The following is a 22,839-nucleotide window of genomic DNA, read 5'->3' on the forward strand; positions in this document are numbered from 1 at the left end:
AAGGACACAGACTGTGTTTAAATTTTTAAAAATGAAGGTCGTCACTTCGGCCTACCCAACGACCATCGTTAACATCATAACGGCAACATTTCTTTGAGATCTTTGCCAAATTTTACAGTTGAATAACTACAATAAACTGGCGGGAACAAACTCACAATGTGACATTTACCGGTGTTCTTCACAGCAACACGTCTATAGCGATCCCAGGATAACTTCATATAGTGTCGATTCACAGCTGAAAGGTTGATTCACATAAGGTTGAGTTGAATGTTTGTCAGAGGAGTGTGTACATGCTGAAAACGGGCCACCAACAGTTCATGTCCCCGACTTACCACTCATTACCCCTAGCGTACTGTACCAAACATGATATGCAAAAACCACAATTACGTACTCACCAAAGCCAGAAACTTTGTTTTACAGAGCTCTGCAGGAATTTCCGAAGCATGAGCTGGGTGCCCCCTTTGACTAAAGACCCACTTCAGAAGCGTGTGGAAGCTGTCAATGTATCTTCACCACAAAAAAGCACCATCTCTCTTTCCTTCGTTGGAGTGTTCTATTTAATATCCACACTAAAATAAGCAGTACACAGCAAAATGACAGATTTGGTTCATTTTCCCATGAACTTGGAAGCAAACATTGTTTTAAACACACTATCTTTGCATTAAATGGGGTACGGTTAACAGCCCCGCTCCTTTCAAACTTAACACTACATTAGCGTGAATAACTCACTGAAATAAACTAACCACGGCTACTTCTGAAACATTCAGAGCTAGGTCTAGGCCTCTGCCAATTGGAAATACACAGAGACACGAAGTCGTAACTCTGAAAGCTCAACTGAGACAAGACACAACCCGAGATGACAATTAGGCTGTTTGTGAAAGTAAAACAAAAGATAGGCAAATTCACTAATTCCTTCAATTATAAACCAAGTCTGGGAAATGATTTTGTGTTTGAGAAATGATGGCTCTCTGTTAAAATCCCCCAAAAGAACAATTAACGACCTTTTCAAGCCAGAGTATGCACGCATAAACATACCAGGAAATGAAAATCGAAGAGAGTCTATCACTGCTTTTGTGGTAGTTTGTTAAAATTGAAATTGCAGCTTGAAAGTCATCAGAATGCCACTGGTGCTTAAAGAGGTCACCTGATTTATAAGGATACACTGTCCTTCTAAAAAGCTCATCTGTGGCTTTCTGAAAATATTGAACTCTACTCGGGTTAACAGTTACCATATATTGTACGTGTTTACTTTTCTTAAAGAAGGCCTCTATCCACTTGTGAACATTATAAAACACATATCAAGACGAAACAATACTTTCTAGTCAAAGGTGAAGACAAAACACACAGGTAAAGGGGGAACCATGTTTTCCACCATTTGAATATAATTTATAGAATACACATCAACTCCTACTCCAGTTTTTATTGGTGACCTGTATCACATTTGAGAGCCTTTACTGTGATGTTTCTCCATATGTAAAGCCTACAATATCAGTTATCTCTTTTCAAGCTTTCTAGTTAAAAATAACATGACAAACAATTAGGCATTATGTAAAACAACTAATGCATGTTTCACACTGGTAACAGGCGGAATGTTCCATTTTGCCTTTTAGAATGGAACATTCTATAGCCCATTACCTCATCCTATTTTGCAACCATAACTGGAGGCTACGTCTATTAAAAACCTGGCATTACATTTTGGCAAGCTTCAAATACCTCACTGGTTGAGTAATACCGATTGTGTACACAGGCCATGAGTGACAGTGGAATTTGATAAATGGAATAAGCCTTCTACAAGTTAAACTTGGATAAAATCAGGTGCAATGCGTTATCTGATTATCTGATAAACATAACTTGAATTCCTCAGACTACAGACACTGTATACCTCGTGATTCAGGGCAAGCATTTGCAGCGCAACCACCATTTCTGAAATGGACTGGTTCCTCTCTGCCCTTATTGTTCCTTGAAAACAATGTATTGGTGCAAGGCGTTTCTTATGTAACGAAGCAAAAGCTTGCCCCGAATAGCGAGGTATAGCAAGAGCATCTTTAGTAGCGAATTTACAGAACTCTGTGTACCAGACTTCATTCAAAGTTAACTCACAAAAGGCTTATTGTGTTAGCTGGATGAGTTGCGTAACCTGTGCAGCGCTCTGCAGTGGCTAACTTATTCTTCTTGTCCATTTATTCTGGAATTTGAAGACCTCTTTTGTAAATGCTGGGGACATCACAAACAGAGACTGTGGAGGAGGATAAAGTAAGGTTTCCCTCAAGTATACAGTTGCCATGGTTACCCAAGGTCAATTTTATTCTCCTCCCCTGCTTCTCCTTGCACACCATTGTCATCTTCATCGCTGCTGAGCGCAATGCCTCCCTCCTCTGATCGGACCTCCCAACAGTCCTCGTCAATGGCAAACATTTCATCGTCATCTTCATGGTCGCCTGCATCATCGTTCATCTGACCATCCTGCTGTACCAAGTAGGCATCGTCGTCGTCGTCGTCTCTTTGATACATCCCCTCTTCGAGATCCCCGTAGAGATCATCTTCTGACAAGCAAGCCTCCTTGGGTTTCTCTGTCACCTCCTCGTGCTGTGGTTCCTCCTCTCCGTCCACCTCTTGGTTTCTCTTAACACTATTCCCCCCCTGCATCTTGTCAGTGGGTGACTGAGATGGCTCCTCTGCAACAGCCACTTCAGCAGGGAGCTCCTTTGAAGCTGATGGCTCCTTGTTCTCCTCTGGAAGCTGCTCTTCCTCTGTCAGCGGAAGCTCCTGATTGTCAATTTGTAGGCTTTTCTCCTCACCGACATCCATCTCCTCTGTTTGCAGGTATTCATCAGCTTCAATTGAAGGATCTACATTCTTGCCACCTGTTTCTGCTTCTTTGGTGAAACATTCATTCTTCTGACCTCCAGGTAAATCCATCTCAGATTCAACCTCCTCTTCTGGATCTTTCTTACCTCCAGGTAAATCCATCTGAGATTCAACCTCCTCTTCCAGCTCTTTCTCCTGGACTGTAGATGGGTCCACTTCCCCGGTATTTTGCTCCTTTGTCGGCAGGAGTTCCACGTCAGCAGGCTCCTCATCAATTAGCTCCTCCCCTTGAGCCAGTAGTTCTTGCTCCATAGGTGTTTGGACATCACATCCCACCCCTTCCTGGCTGGCAGTATCTCCGAGCTCTGGACTTCCTTCCACCTCAACCTCATCGTCAGGCAGCAGATGCCCCACCTGGTCCTCCGTGATGAACATGTCCTCACCTTCCACAATACTCTCCTCATCTTGCATCTTGCCCGACCTTGCAGATGCCGGTTCTCCATCCGGATCATCAGTCTGTGATTCTCCTGTCCCGATGAATGGAATGCCTTCCCCAGTTCTGCTTGCTTCCTGTTTAGAAATGCCTTCTGAGAGTACTTTGTCTCCTTCTTGAGTGCCTATCTTGTGTTTCCCTGTTGCTTGTGACCCTTCAGCAACATCCTCCTCATCCTCATCATCTATAACAATTACAGCGTCTTTTGCTGAATGTGTTGTCTCGACTTTTGCTGCTTCCTTAGAGTCGTCCATCTTGGTGGTGTCTGTATTGCCGTCAGTGCTGTCCGTCTTTACTTTCTCTTCGGCTTCATGCACGTACCATTGCTGTGCAGAAACAATAAAACATTAAAGTCTAAGTGGTCAGAAAGACCACTTGCGAATTCCAAATACAGACAGATCAAATAAAGTGACAAGACATGATAAAAACATCTATTAATATTCACTGGCTGGCAAAAGCCAACCTTTTAAGGCATCGACAACATATCAAACAGAAGAAAAATACCACATACAAATGTCTGGGGTCACCACAAACATTATTATTAAACAGATGGAAATATGTACAACCCTCTAAACGAAAAATGTCGGTTTCATGAAATATCACATTAAGATTGAACAAGCTTCATTTACTGCTTTGAGATAAAAGCATTTGTCTGAACTCAGTTCACTTTGATTAATTCGGCAATACTCTCTGATAACACACACCTACACACATAGACAGCCATCATAGGCAGTAATCCATCATCACGAGAGATTTCTCCCGGGAATCAGACACGAGCAGTGCAGGCAGAGATTCAAGGGTCTCATTACAAGCCAGAGTCTGGAGATAAATGTCGGACAACTTTTCCCAAGTTCACTTTAAGTAGCTTTTGGGAATATCTGGCTTCTTCATCGCACTTTTGAGCTGATGTATTACCAACTAGATGAAAATAGTTTGAATTGTTGGCTCTTCACAAAATTGCCATTTTATTAAGAATAAAGAAAATTCCAGTAACTAATACAATATTCTGCCGATGGCGTAACAAGACCCCAAAGTGTACAAAAATGCTTACAATTGCAAGTTGAAAATTTGGAAACCAAACGATTTCAATAACAATGGGATTTAAATTTCAAACAAGTTAGTTTTTTGGTAAAAAAGAAAAAGACCCAGACTCCTTCTTTGATTTTTTTCTGCAGAGATTTTCAGAGAGCTCATGAGATACATGTAATAAATCGATTTGCACAGGTTTTGACGATCTCAGCAGTAAGCACGCAGTTATGCCAGGAATGTCTTTTTGGATGAGGTAATAAAGGGGCTGGTTGGGCTGGGAAATTAGTTTCAAGGACCTCACCTGTACTTTCTGCTTGTGTAGGTCTGTCTTGCAGTGAGTGCTCCTAGCTGTGTACTTGTTGTTGTAGAACTTTGAGCAGCACTTGCAGAAGAAGCCGGTGACAGGAATGACGAGCTCCAATCCTGGAAGGGAACAGGAGAAAGTGATTGAGAATGCGTCAGTTAAGAACTATCACGCAATTATGCACCATTGTCAATTTTTGGTGTTTTATTGTCATGCAAATTTACAAATGTAACATGTTTGTGTTTAGTTTTGCTTTGCACCAGTGTCTCATTTTGATAATTTTAAATGTAATAATGTAACGGGCATCTGAAACTTTACTTTTATGAAATTTGACATTAATGACAATTAAAAATAATACACAGAAGCCATGTGAACACTTCTCCAGTTCTCACACAAACACAGTCACTGGCTATCAAATCTTGAGCCTCATTGTGAGGCGTTCCATGAAAGCATTGATCACATGCCAATTTCAAGAAATTATCTCAGCTGAATACAGACTGCCTGTCCAGCTGATCTTCCATAGTTATTCTAGCTCTCATCTGACAAAAATGTATGGGGGCTGCCAGACAAGTCTTCGGGCCACAAAACATCAATACCAAGTCCAAGTCTCCTCTCTCAAGTCATTAACCCCTTCGCTACGGAGGACTGCAACTGCTGCACCATTGTGTGAGGATTAGTGCATACCACACATACAGTCTATTCACCACGCAGCTGCTGGTTCAATGGGGCCTGCTGCTAGACAAAGTCCTCCATTCAGGGCATACCACAGCCCAGCAGTCGCTGTCAAAATAATCCCGCCGTGAAGGGGTTAAAAAGTGACTCAAGTCCAAGTCACGAGTCGTACAAGTCTGGGGGCTGCAAGCGGGAACAATATCTGATTGTATAGATAATAGACTTCAGCTCTTACCGATTAGATCTTCCTCATTTTCTTCGCTGTCAAGCTTGGCGGATGAGTCAGCATCCAGCTTTGGCGACATTACTTCTGGTGACTTGTCCATTTTAAGCACACGGATCTCCAGATCTGTTGTCTTGCCTGTAGGTCCTGCATTTCCAGTAAATCCTCATTTACGATGTATAAGGCACTTTTTTTAAATTCACATCAATCCAAATCAGAATGTCATTCATATCTGCTCAAGCATCACTGTGTTTATGTGAAAGTTCATCATTGTTTTGAAACTAGCTTCCAAACCATGCCAGAAGAGGTGCATCTGAATGACCAGTTATCCTGCTAATACAATCTTCGAGCTCTCTATAAAAAATTCCAGGCAATGAAAATTTTTATTAACATTTATATAAATCTGAGAGAAATTGACACATCCACGAAACACGAGCATTAACCACTTGCTGCCAGGTGGGTTGAAAAATGCAGTGCAGACAGACGGGACATTTTCAAGATTTTCAGTTTTCAAAATTCTTCAAAAATTCATCATTTCAATTAATGGACGTTTACACCACACAAATGACTGACAGACAAAATCTACTGACGCCTGGGTATTTCAGCTAGGCCTGCAGCCTTGTAAACAGAGCTCAGATTGTGCGGTGTTAAGTAACTTTCTTTTGTTGACGAACATGGCACAGTGCGCTGCTGACCTCTTTTCAATAGGGGCCAGATTAGCATGCAGCAGTGCTGTGTGGCTCATCGCTGCAGTGGTGAAGCGCTTTTGTCCCCGACGGTAATCAGCTAGCGCTAAATCCCAAAAACCGAGGTATAGTTTCAAAACAAGGCTGGATTATTTCCACAATTGAGAGTGAAAAAATGTTGGTAATGCCCAGCAGCCTGGTCGTTTGTTACAAGGCCCAGTTCCCTTTGTCCGATTTCGGAGGCCCCGGCCACACGTATAAAGCATGTGTGTCCGGTACCAGAAACCCCAGCGGCAAGTGGCTAAAACACAATCAAAACTTGTTTGGGGAAGACAAATTTTATGCATGGCAACAACATTACACATACAATCAAGCAATTTCTAAATCAGTGGGGATATAGAATCCTACCTGTTGAACCGGGAGCTGGCTTGCTGGTTGCCTTGGGGGCTTGTGTTTGATTGGCAAGTTGCCCGTGGGTGGAGCCTTCTTTCTGGTTCCCAACACCAGCCTGGTCAAGCGCAGATGTAGTTTTGGAGGCTGCTGCCTGACCAGACACTTGTGATTGGCTGCTGTTCTGTGGTTTCTCCTGGAGTTTTTGTCTCTACAAAAGCAATTCAGGGTGAGACACTTTCTAGTAAACTTATGGGTAGACTGGACCCTGCTGCAGAAATAGAACAATGGGGTATTGCCATGTGAACTCTTGAAAACAAGCGAGAAATCTTTAAATGTGGGCACTGGTTCCTGCCAGGGTGGTGTGGTACTATCACAGCATTGGAGAAAAAAAAAACCCATAACACTTTCTTTGCATTTGACGAGGAGGTCGAGAAATAAACAAAAAAATGCACCAACCAGCTTGTACCACCATCAGGTATACCCTACCCAAACCAACCCCAACCTGCTACACTGTAAATCCCAAACCCGAATCCAACCCCAAGCTTAACCAACCCCATCAGACCATGCCCCATGCCATCCCCATTGCCACTAAACCCAACCAGCCCAACAAACCCAGGAAATTCCAAGCTTCACTGTGTCACCCCGAGGGAGATCATCGGCTTGGTAAATATCTTCCCTCCCTTCTCCACACTTGAAGCCCCCAAGTTCACCTGGTTGCTTCTCGTCAATAGCGTCTCGGCCAACTTATGGTCTCTCAGAATGCGCCGCTGAGCCTCATCCTCAGCTTTTCTGAGCTCAAGCATCTGAGGATTAGAATAAGAAACCCTGGCAAGTCAGGCCAAGAAAACACACAACCCCCCCCCCATTTGGTGATTAACATCGGCTCTCTGTGAAGAATGGACAGATGCTGAATCCCAAAGAACTTGAGTCCTGGGAACCTTCCTGACTCCTCCCAAATCTCCACTGTGCAGGAAACCAATGGCAATTAACCCTAACACTCCTCAGTCCTCCAACAGGTGAAAGATTGAGGAGGGTAGGGTTAAGGGGCATCCTCATCCAGTAAAATATTTGATAACAGAGGATGGGTTACGATACTGACTCAATCCTTATAACCTTGCAAACCCTCTTGAGACTTCAGCCAATTTGAAAGGTTTAGGATTAACATTCAAGTCTTTTATTTACAGGAAAAATAACAACTTATCAAAACTGCACGGTTGAGATTTCCCAAGACACAAAACACGAGACAATTATCGTACGGACCAAAACAATGCAATCTTTTAGGGTCTAACCTAGTGACCACTGCTACAACTGGTCATTTGCAAAGGCCCCCCAAAATGATGGCAACTCTTGTGATGACTATTGTATGAAGCCACTGCATTATTCCGCGAAGGTCACTTCATGCAAAACCCAGCGCAATGCTTCCCACTATTCGTAAAGGGGGCCTTCGCTGAATGTCCACTGATACGTCGCTGGATTATTCGTCTAGAGGCATTGTCTTCGGGGATATTCATGGCATGCTCTCTACCTTTCTTCAGAAACTCACCTTTGAATGGAGCAAACCACTGTAGTGCTTTCTGGTGGAGGTCCTCTTTTTCAAGTACAAGTTACAAATGGGACAGAATGACCTTATCCTTTGAAGTTTCTGAGCATTTGCGGGGGGATACAAAGGAGAAAGGATTATGGAAAGTGTTAAGTTTGATAAAAAAGTGGTGGTACCGGGCATAATCTGCTGATCAAATGCATGGGCGCTAGAAGCCTGCACAGTAATTTATAAAGGTGCCACTGCCGTCAAAGGAAAATGTGCTCAAAAACATTGGATTTGGTTCCAATTACTCCAAGGTTCAAATTAAAAAAAGGAAAGTTTAGGCTGAAAGCTTCTTGAAGCTGGTAACTTTACAGTGGATTGAAGGATTAAAATCAATGACAGATAAGAGATTAGGTTACAACAAAGAATGTTTGGTACAGCTGGGTAAAAAATTTAAAAATTCTTATTTCCGAATGTCTAAATATCTCTACATTAGTATCTGATCTGGAATATGCAAAGGACTAAGGCTATGTCTAAAAGTATCGGCTACGGCTGACAATAGCGTGTGTGCCTATGGAAAGCCACAAGCCAACGGCTGCAGCCACTACTCATAGACACGTGTGTTGACAGCAAGCCACAGCTGGACTTTCACACAAACACACCAAACACCCAACCCGGACCTCACCTGATGCTTTGGTTGCTGCCTGTGCTCCTCCGGGGAGCACGTGTAGCCAAGAAAACAAGAGCTGCAGAAGTAGACTCTCTCGCTCTCCCCGACGTTCAGCTGAGCTGGTTTAATCTTAGCCTGGTTGGGCAGGGTCCTCAGCCGATTGGCAAGCTTCTGCCGTAGGCTATGGCTATTTACTCCACTGTAGCTACTCAACTTCACTCTGTGGCCTTCTGTCTTCAGGTGATCTTTAAATTTCTTTATAGAGGAAAAAAGTAACACGGCTAAAAGTTATGGATCTCTATTTCTTTTGAGAGGAGAAAGTAGCACAGCTTTCACACTCTTCTTACTGTAAATTTGTAAACTCGTAACAATTTTGCGCCAGAGGACATGCAAACACAATGTGGCTATCTCTATGTACGGGCATAACCTATGAGTGGAAACATCAAGCACACCTTCACTCTGATTTGGCTGACCTCTGAACACGTTAATCCCCATGTGTTTCGTATACACACACAAAGGAGTCCAGGGAGGCAGACCGTATTTTGAACTTCAACTTGGCCACTGCCCACCATCCTCTGTGGAAGCATATACTGCCCCTTGGACTCACCCCAGAGTGTTGAACAATAACAAGTGCTGTTTACACGAATATAGGGAATCTGCATTTGTGGCCTTTGGCTGCACATCGAAAATTGGCTGCTGTATCTTGTCTGTTTTGAAAGTCAAAAGTTTTCGGCAAAAACTACCGTTGAGCAAGTAGTAAAAACTGTCCATGCTCAGGTTTAAAAAAGCTTCAAAGCTTTGACTTCCAATATTGTGCATACATACCGTTTCATTCCCTAAAACCAAACCGCAAATGTAGCACGTCCACTTGGTCATGACTTTGTGATGTAAGAATCCATGGAGTTCAAGATCCTCCAAAGCGGACACCTGCAGAGAGAGTTGGCCATAAGATTGATACCCAATATGCCTTTTGCAAGTTAACTTTCAAATCTGGTACACTGAGTTCTATAATTCACATGAACATAACAACTTGAATTCTCTATACAAAAACCACTGTTGCTATACCTCGTGATTCGGGGCAAGCTTTTACCTAGTTACATAAAAGACACCTTGCAACAATACACAGTTCTCAATGGATAAGAAAGGCACAAAGGAAGCAGTCCATTTTAGAGATGGTGGTCGCTATGCCAAAGCTTGCCCCAAATCACGAGGTATAGCAACAGTGTCTTTGGTCTGGGGAATTCAAATTGTTATGTTTATGTGCAGTCAGATAACTCAGTGCACCAGATTTTATTCAAATTTAACTTGCAAATGGGTTATTGTGATTCTGGAATAATATGCATTGGGAACAAGGATTTGAGACCAGGTACAGAACTACATGTCCTCTCTCCACAAGGAGGAAAGTGATGGAAAAAATAAAGCACTAACACCGTGGTGCTGTCATTTGGCGGGTATGTTTTAAAACCCTGATGGGTGTTCTATTTAACAAAGAAATGCACAAATAACACTATTCCAACACATACAAATAGAGCAGGCTCAAATCTTAAGTTTTAAACTTCAAAACTTCCTTCAAAACTGTAGTGAAAACTTTAATGTTTTCACACCAACTAAAACGTTGAACAGCTTATACGGAAAACTCAATGTCCACGATACATAAACCAACATTCAGTTTCTGGCTTGTATTTTTGGGGCATGCATTGTAGTAGTCAATGATATGAGCGGGCTCTAACATGTAAGATTTCTACAGAAACTGACCTGGGTTCTGATGCTGAACTGCTCTCGTTTATCAGGAATGGAATTGTCTGCTGGTGCCTCTGCTGCTTTGACACCGGTCTTTGCGACCTCCGTCCCTTCTGTTCCCTTATCTTGGCTCTCACTTGCTGTTTCTGCTGCTCCAGTCGATGCAGTTTCCATTTCAGCTGTTCCTGTGGTTGTTTTGGAGGGGGCAGCTTTGGTTTCGTTTCCACCTGACGATGCTTCTGTAGGCTTTGCTGGTTGTGTGGGGGGCGGTTCCACCTTGGCCCTGCGCAGAAGCATCTTCGCGAGCTTTACGGTGATGTCGTTGGCTATTTGTTGGTTTCCCGCTGTTGCTTTTGCTGCTTGCTGCTTAGCGAGATTTTGTTTGATTTGGGGGCCAGTGGCTCTCTTCGGTAACCGGTTCACCGTTTTAGTCTTTGGCGAACGGAAGCGTGGTCGAGAGGTTCTGGGAACTCCACCTGGTGAGAAGACTGGCCTGTTCGAAACCCGTGGGAGACTCTGAAAAAAGCCACTCCCTTGCAGCAACGGTGGGGGGCTGAATACATCAGGTTGGCTGTAACGTCTGGTGTTACTCATGACTGAAATTTCAAGAGGCCTTGGCATGGGTTGGTTCGCCACCCTAAAATCCTGCCTGTCACGGTTGACAAGGCTTGGACCAGTTTCCACAAACCTTTCTTGACTGGGACTCCTGGCAACAAATTCAGGCTGGTTTGGATGGTACCCTGTGCTCCGCTCAGTGCTGTCCCAGTGCCGTCTCTCAAATGGTTCAACTTCCGGTGAAACCATTCCAGGATGACTCCGTTGGTCACCAGACTCTGACCTAACATCACCTCTCCAATCCTTATACTGCTGATCAAAATCTCTTACGCCCTCATGGCTACCCTCTCTCTCCTCTCTCCTGCCATGCCCAAGTGCCCTTGAAGATTTTGGTTTCCTCTTCCTCCTTACTTGATTCTGCAAACCCCGTTCTGTACTGTCAGGGGCAAAATCAAGCGTGTATGCTTCTTCGTCTCTGTAACTAGCACTTCGCTTGCGCTTGAAACCACGTCTGCCGTCATCAGCATCGGCTGGTCTGAATTCATCGGATCTGTAGTCATCCTTGTTGCCTCTTGCTTGTTCTGGGCGAGACCTGGACTCATCCCGATAATAGTCATGGCCAACTACAAAATCCCTACTGTCCTCCCCGTAATCATCCCAGTCGAATCTTTGGTCATCTCCTTGTTTGTATTCATCATTTCTGGTATCACCCTGATCAAAGTAGTCGGTGTCTCTGTGCCCCTCCCAGGAACCGTCCCGAGGTCGCCCATCATAGTAATCATCAGCCCTGTCTTGATAGTTGTACCCTGGCTCATCATAACTCCCCCCTTCCCATGAGTGGTCTTCATCTGGACCCTCTCCTCTTCCCCTGAAACTGCCCCTGTCGTCAGATTCCATCCTCCCCTGGTATCCACGCCTGCTGCTGCTGCTGCGACTTCTTGACCGAGATCCTTGTGCAGCATCGCCTGCCCCATCTTGTCTGTACTGCCCACTTCTTGTCCGGTTTCTGCCCCTAGTCTGGTTGCGGCCTTTATTCTTGCTCCCTTTGGTTTGGCTTCCACCTCCCGGTTTGTTTCCGCCCCTTCCTTGTTTCATACCCTTTGCCTGCTTACCACCTGTGGCCTGGTAGCCACGTCTTTCCTGGTCTGAAGCTGTGGCCTGCTTTTTAACCCCAGTGTGGTAAATGACTCTTGGTTGATTTCCAAGATTGGCTTTTCCCGTGCCTCCTGTCTTTTTACCCCCGTCAGGCTGGGTCCATATAGTCTGGCTGTCACCCTTGGACCAGTTTCCATCACCTCCTGCCTGGTTTCCAACAACCCCTTTTGCCTGCTGCATACCACCTCTTACCTGGTTTCCACTGCTTTGTGCCAAGTTCCCACCACCTGTGGCCAGGTTCCCTCCACCTCTTGCCTGGTTCCCATCACTTCCGGGCAAATCCCATCTAGATGCCTTGCGTCTCCTTGGAAGTTGTGGGCCTCCAGCTTGCTGGTTACTCATCTGCATTTCCTTCCAGTTGTCAGCTTGGCTTTTTATTCCTGTGAGTTGGTTCCCCCCCAAAGTCTGGTGATTACCTTGCAGCTGGTTTGTCCAGGAACCACCCCAGTTTCCTACAACCGTATTGCCTCTTTCAGCCTGTGTGAAGAATCTGGGTCCTTCCCCACGAAGGCCCTGAAATGAAATGGAGTATAAACAAAAGTACCATATGCAAGTGTAAAAATGCAGTGACAGAGCATCGAATCTGTTGACAAGCCTGTGATCCACACCTGTACAGCAAAGAAAGCAAATAGACATCTTATGAGGAACGTCATGCCTTCAAGGTACAAGTATGGTACAAGTTACTAAAAACAGTACATGGGGAATCTGATCTCCTACCAAGACAAACTTCACTTGCTGACATTTGACACATCTATTCAACCCATTCTCAGAAACACAGTAATTTTAAAGACAAAATGTACATGTTCTATTGTGGGACCGTTACTTCATCCTACATACATTTCCCAAATAACAGTCTCATCTGTTTTACCATGTTCTGAGTGTATTACGAAGAACAACCGTCTTTTTAAGCCAATTACATCAAAAAGAGAGAGATCTCAACAGGCTGTAGTAGCGTACATGTAGCTCTTGAAACAATCCAGTTTCAATGAACTGCCGTCAATGTTTGGTTAAAAGAAAAAAACAATGATCTCTACAGAACATGAATTTACCTCTTCACCAGGTATCATCTTCTGCTTTGCCTGGGGTCCAGCCCATTCCGCAGTCTCCCTGACATATCCTGGGTATGGCTGCCGATTAGGCCCCTGCAGCTGCTGCAAGATTTGGGCTCTCTTCCTTTCTAGCATCTCTACCTTCTGCTGGATGAGGGATACCTCGTCTCCAAACCCTGTCTGATAACTGCCTCCCCCAGACATCCCACCCTGGAGACTTGGTGGTGGTGGAGACCCAAAGACAGTTTCCCAGTTGGACAGGAGCTGGGAGACATCCTCCACTAGGTGAGATGAATACGCAGTAGGTGCTCTTAGAGGTGCACTGGACGCCCCTTGCTTTGTCTCAAAGTCCCCTTCTTCAAGAGCTTGCAGAATGCTCAGGGCCTGGTCAGGCGTGAGACCCAACTCCTCCACATTTCTTGAGAGGAGATGGTTGCGTAGCTGAGAGGCTTCTTGTGGGGATAGATTAGTTAGAATATGCTTGATATCATCTGGCCCCATCTCCCTTGATGCTTGTAGTGCTTTCTGCTACAAATTTTGAGCAGCTTCGGCTGGACAAATCTCTCCTTCTTCAAACTCTAGATTATTTATGAAACAAGAAAAAGGCAAATGACATTGGGCTGAGTCAATTCGAATAATTTACTATTCGAATATTCGACCTTCAATTCAATCGAATATCTGAATATATACGGTCAGTCATACCAACCAGCAGATTGTCGATGAACAAACTATATACAAAATCATTAATACAAAACGCATGCAATTGTACATTATAACTACTTTAATAGCTTCTCGATGCTAGGAGTATCTCCGGGCACGATTTAGCAAGATTCAATTTTAACCACTTCGGACCGGGGCATTTTTCAACGTTGAGGATGCTGGGCCGGCATGACTATCATTTTTTCTGTTTTCAAAATCCTTCAACAATTCATCATTCCATTTAACAGTCGTTTATAGCCGAACGGAGTAATCTTCAGGCACTACTCTAAGTTGACAGGTGACCTTCATTGACACCCGAATATTTCAGCCAGGCCTGCAGCCTTGTAAACAGAGCCCAGATTGTGCGGTGTCACACAGCTGTCTTTTGTTCACGAACCTGGCTCAGTGCACTGCTGACCTCTTTTCAATAGGGGCCAGATTAGCATGCAGCGGTGCTGTGTGGCTCATCGCTGCGGTGGTGGAGAGCTTTTGTCCCCGGTGGTAATCCGCTTGCTCTAAATACCCCAAACCCTGGTATACGGTTTCAAAATAATGCTGGATTATCACCACTTTTGAGAGCGAAAAATTCCGGTCATGCCCAGCAGCCTGGTCTTTTGTTCGGAGTACGGTCTTTTGTTACAGGGCCCTGTTTCCTTTGTCCGAGTTCGGAGACCCCGGCCACACATATAAACCATACGGCTCCGATCCCGGAGTCCCCGGCTGGTAGTGGTTAAGACTGAATTTTTTAATGAATAATTTACTTTTTGAATTGCCATAAGATTTGTCGCTTTTCATTTGAACCTGTTTGAAACAAGCCTCTATAGTACAATTTCGCTCATGAAAAACAAAGAAAGTTCTCCCTTCCTTTTCATAAATTTTGCATTCAAATATTCAAATTTAGAAAAAAATTTGAATATTTGATAATTAATCGACTGAATACATGTATTTGAATATTTGGCACAGCCCTACAATGACGAGGCAGCTTCAGATGTGCATCCCACTTGTTTGTGATTTGTATACATGTACATGTACAGTAAATATAAAGCTCAGATAAAATTGACACGGGAACTCTAAGGGCACCCTTGGCCTTGTTATAGTGTATGGTTCTCAAATCTTTTTCAATGGGAGACTTTGAGACGCTTGGTGGCGACAAACACACCGGTCCTTTTTTACTAGTTCTAAGCATGCACGCGTTGTTCTGGCAGGCGCGGCGGGCATAGTTATGAGCATGCGCAATACTGTAAATAAGAACCGGTATATCTGCTGCCACCAGCGTCTTTAAGTCTCCCACTGAGGGAGGGTCAGTGTCTAAAAAAAAAATTCCTAAACAAAAAACCCATGCTGCTTCCATACAAATGACGGAATACACCAAGCACAGTGCACTATATATACTTGGGTTGTCACTTGTTTTACATGAAGTCCCATGAGACTCCTTGTTTTTATATGAAGTACTTTGAAACTCCTTGTTTTTACATGAAGTCCCATGAGACTCCTTGTTTTTATATGAAGTCCCATGAGACTCCTTGTTTTTATATGAAGTCCCATGAGACTCCTTGTTTTTATATGAAGTCCCATGAGACTCCTTGTTTTTATATGAAGTCCCATGAGACTCCTTGTTTTTATATGAAGTCCCATGAGACTCCTTGTTTTTATATGAAGTCCCATGAGACTCCTTGTTTTTATATGAAGCCCATGAGACTCCTTGTTTTTATATGAAGTACCATGAGACTCCTTGTTTTTATATGAAGTCCCATGAGACTCCTTGTTTTTATATGAAGTACCTTGAGACTCCTTGTTTTTATATGAAGTACCATGAGACTCCTTGTTTTTATATGAAGTCCCACGAGACTCCTTTTTATATGAAGTCCCACGAGACTCCTTGTTTTTATATGAAGTACCACGAGACTCCTTGTTTTTATATGAAGTACCACGAGACTCCTTGTTTTTATATGAAGTCCCATGAGACTCCTTGTTTTTATATGAAGTCCCATGAGACTCCTTGTTTTTATATGAAGTACCATGAGACTCCTTGTTTTTATATGAAGTCCCATGAGACTCCTTGTTTTTATATGAAGTCCCATGAGACTCCTTGTTTTTATATGAAGTACCATGAGACTCCTTGTTTTTATATGAAGTACCATGAGACTCCTTGTTTTTATATGAAGTCCCATGAGACTCCTTGTTTTTATATGAAGTACCATGAGACTCCTTGTTTTTATATGAAGTACCATGAGACTCCTTGTTTTTATATGAAGTACCATGAGACTCCTTGTTTTTATATGAAGTACCATGAGACTCCTTGTTTTTATATGAAGTACCATGAGACTCCTTGTTTTTATATGAAGTACCATGAGACTCCTTGTTTTTATATGAAGTCCCATGAGACTCCTTGTTTTTATATGAAGTACCATGAGACTCCTTGTTTTTATATGAAGTCCCATGAGACTCCTTGTTTTATATGAAGTCCCATGAGACTCCTTGGTTTTATATGAAGTCCCATGAGACTCCTTGTTTTTATATAAAGTCGCATGAGACTCCTTGTTTTTATATGAAGTACCATGAGACTCCTTGTTTTTATATGAAGTCCCATGAGACTCCTTGTTGAATAATATTTAAAACATACAACAAGACAATCACAGAGACACAGTGGGCTGCCCAGGAGAACATAAAAGTTTAAAAATAAACTGTCACCAAAAGGCGTATGTCTCCCAAGACTCAAATAGAAAGGTAAGGCAAGAAAGAGCGTAGCAAAAAATAATCATTATTAAGGTAAAAATAAAAATAAAAAAAGCTGAGTAAAGGGAAAGCTTTTTATTGGTACACAAGACGATATATCATTAGGACCAGTGTCAAGACACTGTACAGTGTTTGTGTAAGCATGTATGTTTTTGTTTTTCCTGTGACACAACATGCTTGTATAGATGCATACAGTACCGGTCAGTCTGGTATTGATGCAGCACCGTGGATATCTACTGTCACTGCGTGGAATGTTTGGGCAATGGTGGCAGAATGATTTTCAAAGTGGGGGGGGGAAGGCAGTTGAGAGACCATGAGGCATCAGCCATTTAGAGGCAAATCTATCAAGCCCCATCCCATTACAGGACCTGCAGAAAGGGAGGGGGAGTCCCCCAGGGGGGGGGAGAGCACTGACCCCCCCTTTAATATGCCACCAATGTGTTTGGGTCAAATCTTACCACACATATGTACATTTTCAGTGCTGTTTTTTTAACAGGTCATTACATCCTACTTGTTTTTATAAGCAAGGTCCTCTTGGTAGAAAAAGGGGTCAGTTGGAAATGAGAACCACAGAATTTAAACAAGGTGCCCTAAGGGGTAAAGTACAGTTACAGTGGAAAAAGCCACCTTTCCAATAAGGGTTAGAGGGCACTTGCGCTAGGGAGAGTTGGTTATACAGGGTGTCTTCAAAAAGGACACTGAGATACATTTGTTTGTTTCTTGAATGTGAATGAATATTTTTGTAAATGGTAGCCATTGTCTGTTTTATTATGTTGTCCTCTTTTGTATGACACCAAAAAATCCAAATTTCCATCAAAGATCACCGAGCACGAAGTGGTTTAATGGACCAAGTCTGAAATGGCTTTGCACCACGCCACATAGCTGTTTTGGTGTTGAATTCATCCTGTCCGGAATGGCTTTTTGGTCAGAATCACGTCATGTTTGATGGAATCTCAAAATTGCATGACACCCATTAAAAGGGTATAGAGAACATGTGCAAAAGTTTGCCTGAAAGAAGTAGGGGTGTGGATACTAAGGCTAGGCCGCGGCAAAAATAAGTCCTTAACTATGGTTGTCTTTCAATTCATGATTTTGGTAGTGTGCTTGATGCTCCACACTGTGCAAAGCTATGCATCTGGTGAAAAGTCATTTCTGGCACGGTCCATTTAAACACCTTAGTGCTCAGTCATGTGTGACAGAAATGTAAATTTCTTGATGTCATAACAGGACATGATACTGAAGAATATTACCTACCATTTACACAAACAATCAGTCACATTCAAGAAATAGATTAATCTTGGTTTCCTTTTTTTGAAGACACCGTGTATATCCCATCATCTAGCTCAATTAAAAGAAATGCCAGGTGCCACCCTCTCAAACAGGGGCTCATTATCTGGTTACACATGAATCATGAAATACCAGCTTAAGGCCAAAAAAAGTCTCCGGTTTCTGGTCCTGAGCCAGCTCCAGAAGTAAGGCAGACTTTTGTTCTTTACCCTTACTCTTTTTTTTCTGAAAATGATGTACATATAACATGCAAATGTCCATCGAAGACCCGTAAAAAGGGCCTGACGAATAGTCCTCCGTCATATACTGGGCCCTGTTCCAATCCATTGGGATTTCTTTCGACAAATTTTCTGGGATATCCGGGGGCATCCCCTTGATTTTATGAGCTGAAATTGCACTGGTATGCTTACTACTTACGGGGTAAACTATCCGCTAGGTTGCTTATTGTATAAAAACTTGCCTTTTACTTGTTTGGACAAAAAAAATGCTGCCTTTTTTTGCCGTTTTCCCACGCTGGAAAACCGGAGTGGGCAATTAGCATCCTAGTGGATAGTTTACCTCATAATTAGTGAATATACCGGTGCAATTTCAGCTCATAAAATCAAGAGGATGCACCCGGATATCCTTGAGACATTTTTCTTATGGGGACAAGGTCCGGTATATGACAGAGGAGTATTCGTTGGGCCCTGTTTACGGGTCTATGTCCATCGCAACTGTATGCACGTGTAATGCCAGAATTATGCCAGCCGCTACCTAAAAGACTGGCCACCAGTTTTTACGGTTAAAAAGCATTTGCAGTTGTACTTGTTCACAGGACATAAGACCACCTCTTCCATCTGGTTCCCAGATGTAAATCTATAATACACTACTCAAAAAAGTTCAGGACAACTTTTTCCATAACTTGTGATTTTTTCCAAGCAATGAGTGGGGTCTAGTTCTTTCATTTTTTTGTGTAGATGGTGTTCTCATTGGAATAAAAAATTTTTAAAATGTTTCAGAACATCAAATGCAAAAGCGGTCCTTTTAAATAACTTTTTTTGCGAAGTGTGCCTAAATGACACCACCTGAAAAAGAGCGCCTGACTGAATGTATGGTGAACTAGAAGGACCCCTCTTTGTACATATCTCTCAACTGTACCCATCAGAAACACGTTAAAATTACATAGTAGCAGGATTCCAATCGACTATTAGTCGAAAGTAAGTTTGGCAGTTTTTGGACATCGTTTTTATACCAAATAAAAAACTTTATTTCGCCACCACATAGGTCTATGGTGTCGTGCATGCTGACCAGAAACCGGAGACTATTTTTTGGCCTAAGGCAATGGGAGGTGAGTCACTAATTGCTCTAAAATGTGTTCCCATTTCACAAGTGAATGTACATGTACTTTTAATGAAAGTGTGGTCTGGGGAAAGGCACAGCCTTTAACTTTACTCCAAGCTTATAATTCTTAGAAATTATTCTTAATTAATGTTCACATGTACATCAGCGTTCCAAATTCCAAAACTTTCCCCGCATCTTGAACACTTCAGGTTCTTGTGCAATGCAACTACTGTACAAATGACCAGCCTGTGACAGTAGTAAGAGATAACTACCTTTTTCCAATTCTCCTATTTCTTCCAAAAAATAAACCATCTTTGCAACATTTTGGCATCTTCAACCCCTTTCCAAATTTCTCCAACTTTTTCAAACTCAAAGAATCCTTTCATCAACTCTTTTGAAACTCCTAAATACACAAAATCAATTAGTATTTGTGTTGTATGTAAAAACTGCAAAGGTGATTAAAATGAAAGACTTTCACATGATCTATTTCTTTTTGAAAACATCAAAATTTGATCAAAGAAACCCATTCAAGCCCCCACCCATGAAGATGAGCATCTGCTGACAATTTAACTGAGAAGATGGAAGAAGCAGAACTGAAAACAGCAATCACAAAGTGCAGAAAGACAGTGTGTAATGGGGACGTAACTGGATGCCCAGCAATCCAAGTATCTGATAGCATGCATGGGATGTGCAAACACTGCCCGGTGTGTAATGCACAAAGATCTTAAGGTATGTTGTGTTTTATTATCACCACAAGTGACTGGAACAGCCACTTCCTTTCTTCACCCTTTTAATATCAATCATTTAAGCCTCATCCTTTTAATCATTGGCATCCCAGGCACTGTGATCTGCATAAAAATGACCAAACAGTGCTGGAGCTATCACAAATCCTGGAGGGGGATGGGAACGCGTCCACCATCCAAACAGGCTGCAAAGTATTTCAGGAGTTGAAACAGGGAAGCTTAACAGCCCGTGTCAAGTTTCACACCTCCAACAGACTTGTGCAATACTGGTCAGGACATTTTCATATACTTGTACTTGTACATCCATCTTCTCTTCCTCAAGGAGGAAAAAGAGGATGGACAATTGCATTCTGCTGCACTATTCTGATGGCGTGACGTCAATCAATGCACGACTGTAGCTACATGTGCGTCATAAAAAACACACTGCAGTATCAGCTCCCATGTTGGGCATACGGCTGACCCCAGGTCATTTGAAGATCAACCACTAGTAGCCTGATAATGTAGCAACTGTGCGTACCGGCCTTGAGAGCTACTTAGGTATGTTACTGTCCGTACTCTTCAAGGCTGGCCTTCGCTGCATTGTCCTCACAAGGTAATGAATAACACATGATGAAACTGTATAAATACAGAAATTCATCATACGTCTCCGGACAGTGCATGTACAAAGCAACATGCGGCTAAATGATGCGTCACACGACCACATGATGTTCACATTGGATTTATCGTGCTTCCTTTCTATGCAATGACGACAAGTAAACTACATGTACATGTAACAGGGCTTCATCCCACTCCCTGGCACTGGCCTGTCTTTGTGCTCTCTCCACATCGAGATGAATGTGTCTCCACTGCTCCTGCTGCATTCAGCGTACAGGCATCTTTGTGTGGTGTTACACACAACACCTGTAGCACATGTAGGCATTGGCTGCATTGAGGGGACTTTTTCTTTTGACAGAAAAGTTGTGAAGACAACACTTTGTCCACATTAGAATTTTGGTTCCCACATCTATGTTTTAGCACATACATGTATGTGGTCCCTACAACTACAACCAAGTACAAGAATGTGTTTTGCCATTTGTTTACCGCAGATTATTCTGTAAATCTAGCAGACATGACATACAACAGCACTGCAAATAGTCAGCCCCCACACTTAGTAGAGACTGGAAGGTAACGTGACCTGTGTTCACACACAGACTACCACTCATTTTGTTAAATGTGTGCTGTGACATGGTGTTGCCTGCCTCTCACAAAGACCCACTGACCAAGATGCCAAGACCAACTTGGCCAGGGCTGCAGGTGACCATGCAGGCTGGTAGGTGTAGGCTTGTAACACTTCCGCCTTGTGCACAAGGTCTTAAAGTGACATCTATGGGAACATTTTTGACCAACCCACTTACCAAATGAAATACAACCCACAGTAGCTTTCAGGTCCTGTCCTGGCACCTTTCTTTAGCCTAATGAAGCCTGAAGTTTGTAAGTCATTTGCTTTAATTGATCTAACCTCGTTACTGATTTCCCCAGATCCAGGATTTTGTCACTGGGGAGCATACATGCACATGTATTGTATCATTAACCCTCCTATGCTGAAGTCACTCTTTGGGTCACTTGGTGAACACCTCAAAGAAGCACAGATGTGTAATGTTGTGCACTGCACCAACCGTCCCTCAGAGGAATATCAGATTGCACTTTTGTGCTGCCCAACAACTGTGCTTCACTGTTTCAAGCGCATAATTGTCCAGTAAACCAAATGCAGTGAAGAGGACAGCACAAAAGACCCTGGGTCATTTTGTGCTGGCAACCAACTGTGTACACACTGAACCTGTGCATGTTTGTGTTCCATATAGAAAACACATGCAAGAGAGTGACTGTGGGCACTTGTGCACATTTGTGCTGTAAAACCAAAGGAGGGTTAATTGATGTACACATCGGTACAGTGGTAGCTGCAGACTGCTGGGATGAATCATGATAAAACATCATTTACATTATAAACCCTTAGTCCTGAAGAGAACAGTAAAAATGCCAAGTTGTACATGTCATGTATGTTGATAAACTTAAAAACATACATCATGTATGTACATGTAAATCTAAATGTGCGTCTCGCACTGCCATTATTTATAAGCTGTGGTTAGCCCAGGGATGCATCAAATAATGCAATACACTATACATGTTAATACACATGGTGGCATTAGCATGCCCTACATGTACAGTGTATATCGTTGCATGCATCATATGCATGCAAGATATGCACAGTTGCATTAATAAATTCACCCTTCTGGTGGACTCCCTGACTGCATCACATAAAGTAATGAAGATGGAACTCCAACCACAGCTTGTCTGGCACTGCCCTTGCACACCACTCACAGTACTTATTTCAAGTACATGTACGTAGTGTACCCCCAAAACTGGGAGTAGGCCTACGTGGACACTCTGTGATCCATCTGTTCGTGGATGAAAAAACTCTGAGGAAAATACTTCTTTTCTTCAACAAGTATGACACCTTCGAGCTCAATTTTTGATGATAATTTCCTTGACTACACATCCTCTTCATTTTGCCAAATATTCAAATAATCAGCGATGATAACGTACAGTAGGCCCATGGAGGGAGGCTAACCACGGCCCTGTAAGATAACCTTCACCCCCAAAAAGCCTCTGAAGCAGTTTTTCAGAGAGGGGAAAATAATTTGTGGACATGTGCAAGTCCACACACCGTCAAATTACTTGTATTGTGGACTCCTTTTGCTTAGGCGGAGGTACA

General features: G+C 42.9%; 1 protein-coding gene across 10 annotated transcripts in view; it reads right to left on the reverse strand.

Moving 5' to 3' along the window:
- LOC110976357 (uncharacterized) overlaps nt 1-22,839 on the reverse strand; it is a 159,621-nt gene that overhangs the window by 7,926 nt on the left and 128,856 nt on the right. For 7 of the 10 annotated variants that reach the window (XM_087143130.1, XM_087143127.1, XM_087143126.1 and 4 more), the window contains 10 exons: nt 13,303-13,880; nt 10,559-12,766; nt 9,629-9,730; nt 8,819-9,058; nt 8,152-8,250; nt 7,319-7,411; nt 6,624-6,816; nt 5,542-5,676; nt 4,632-4,753; nt 156-3,627 (listed from right to left, as the gene is read on the reverse strand). In XM_087143130.1, the coding sequence (XP_086999256.1) occupies nt 2,287-3,627; nt 4,632-4,753; nt 5,542-5,676; nt 6,624-6,816; nt 7,319-7,411; nt 8,152-8,250; nt 8,819-9,058; nt 9,629-9,730; nt 10,559-12,766; nt 13,303-13,803 (5,034 nt within the window). In that variant the 5' untranslated portion in view covers nt 13,804-13,880 and the 3' untranslated portion in view covers nt 156-2,286. The remainder of the gene's footprint in view (nt 1-155; nt 3,628-4,631; nt 4,754-5,541; nt 5,677-6,623; nt 6,817-7,318; nt 7,412-8,151; nt 8,251-8,818; nt 9,059-9,628; nt 9,731-10,558; nt 12,767-13,302; nt 13,881-22,839) is intronic. The other 3 variants (XM_087143123.1, XM_087143121.1, XM_087143122.1) reach the window with 3 other exon arrangements.

The sequence above is a fragment of the Acanthaster planci genome, linkage group LG11, assembly GCF_054643075.1.
Source record: "Acanthaster planci isolate LZ-2023a linkage group LG11, COTS_SCS, whole genome shotgun sequence".
Lineage (NCBI taxonomy): Eukaryota > Metazoa > Echinodermata > Asteroidea > Valvatida > Acanthasteridae > Acanthaster > Acanthaster planci.